The sequence below is a fragment of the Austrofundulus limnaeus genome, unplaced genomic scaffold, assembly GCF_001266775.1.
Source record: "Austrofundulus limnaeus strain Quisiro unplaced genomic scaffold, Austrofundulus_limnaeus-1.0 Scaffold772, whole genome shotgun sequence".
In the NCBI taxonomy this organism is placed as follows: Eukaryota; Metazoa; Chordata; class Actinopteri; order Cyprinodontiformes; family Rivulidae; genus Austrofundulus; species Austrofundulus limnaeus.
In genome coordinates, this window is record NW_013953174.1 from 150,709 (window position 1) to 152,856 (window position 2,148).

At 34.0% G+C, this 2,148-nt stretch overlaps 1 protein-coding gene across 1 annotated transcript in view; it reads left to right on the forward strand.

The window, feature by feature from the left end:
* Positions 1-2,148, forward strand: part of slc49a4 (solute carrier family 49 member 4) — a gene marked incomplete at its 3' end in the record, with an annotated part of 107,297 nt that overhangs the window by 47,763 nt on the left and 57,386 nt on the right. The window contains 1 exon segment of the mRNA XM_014028503.1: positions 812-920. Within this exon segment, the coding sequence (XP_013883957.1) occupies positions 812-920 (109 nt within the window).

Sequence of the window (2,148 nt, forward strand, 5' to 3'; positions counted from 1 at the left end):
TAAAATAAAATAAAATAAAAAAAATATTTGTGAAACCCTGGTTTGGTACGAGCCTGAAGGAGCAATCCACTTTAATCCAGGGAATAAGATTATGGAATAACATGGAAGATGAGGTTTAAAATGACAGATCTTTGTATATATTGAAGAGAATTATAAAATGAGTATTCTGAAGGAATATGGAGAATTATAAGTGAATTCATGCTGTTTTTTGAATTGATTTTTTTTTTTAATGTTTTAAGCCGTTTTGATTTTTGTTGTATTTTACTTCTCCTTTGAACAAATTTTGGGTATAAAAAGGGGCAGATATTATAAGATTTATTATTCTTCTGCTGCCTTTCATTTTATGTGGTTTTATTTTGATTGCATGTTTTTGGACTTTGTTAATCTGTGTTAAAAATGAAATGAATAAAGTACTACTACTACTACTATTTTGCAGTTATTTTTTCCAAGAAAATGGATGAATATGCAAACTTTAATGGTTGCAACTGTTTGATTTTGTTTCCCCTTTGYTCTTCATGCATTTGCTAAACAATCCAATTTTTGTTTTTCATATGAATGTATTTGCTGCTTTTAACTGTGCTGTGAAGTTTTCTTTTCTAAAACATCTTGTAAATTATTCATAACAATGGTTTTCAAGTCATAGATTAAATTACTCAATAAGATTTTACACAGTCTGACTTAATGTGAAATATTTAACGTTATTTACACACTAATATATAAAGAATTTATCAAAAATAGGGGCAGTCATTGCACATTTGGTTAAACTTTTTTAATAATGCCTAATTGATAATCAATTTTTGTTTCCTTTCAGCAATTTCCGGTTCTTGATGATTGCACTGGCCTATGCAGTCCCCACTGGAGTGGTTGCTGGCTGGTCGGGAGTCCTGGACATGGTTCTTACCCCAGCTAATGTCAGCCAGGTAAGCTAGAAATATGCACAAACAGAATATGCTCTTTCAGTCTTCATTCAACTTGGCACAGTCGTGGTAACAGAGGACACATCAAATAAGATTATTTTAGATTTCGAAGGATTTCCTTCTAATGCAGGGGTTTTTAAGGGTTTTCTCTTTTACATCTATTAAATTTGGTGCTTTAAAAAAACGTGTTGTTTTCAATTACATTACATCACCACAAGCCCTTTTTTTGTTTTCTTTTAGACTATATTCACACTGCAGGTAAATGTGGCTCAAATCTGGTTGTATTTGGCTGTGTGCAACTTGTCAGATGTCTTACAAAGTGACTCTCAATGCTAATGTCTCATTTCATCTGACTACTCGTAGCGTCTCTGAGGTAGCGGTGAGCATATCGGATCGAACCAAGAATATATAACGTTACCAACCTGATGGGGTTTCAAACACAGAACTCTGCATGTCTTCAGCTACAGAACAGAACTGCTTCATTCTTGTTCTTTTTCATTTCACGTCCTGAATGACTGAAACTTTACAGCAACAGATGATGCTAAATTAGCACTGGACCGTATCGATAGTTATGTGTTTGAATCAATATTCTAAGTTTATTTTACCATCCGCTCGAAACTCTGCTTCAAAAATAAAATGCTGCACCAGTGTTACCAGATTGGGCTGGTTTCCACCCAATTGGGCTTCTTTTGAACACGGTGGGCTGGAAGAAACAGCTTTGGATGGGTTGTTAAAATTTGGACTATTTTTAACCACATTTGGTGGGTTTTTACAACGTATTCATAAGGAAATATATCAAAATATCAAGTGTCACTACTAAATGGTATTGGTTAATATCAAGTTTAAACGCACCAAAGAGAGAGGAGACTGGCTTTCTGAGATTATCAGGACCTAACCCCTCCTTCTGTAAAACAATCCAAAGGCTGTTAGTTGACTTTTGTTATGATATGCTTGCAGCGAACACCTTTATCCACCCTCATCTGTTTCTTTCATTATAAAGATGAGTGTCTCTCTAAAACTTTTCAGAGCTACAAATGTAAAGGATTCCTTGCAGATGTGTGCTAATGGTGTACTCTTTATTAGTATAATATACAATACTTACTGTATATAATATATACTGTGTGTATTAATACAAAAAAAATTAGATCACTGATACATTTATATGTACAGGGTTGCATATAAAATTTTTGGTCTGGTTCTCAGGGGAGAACCTAGGGTTGTTGCTTGGTGC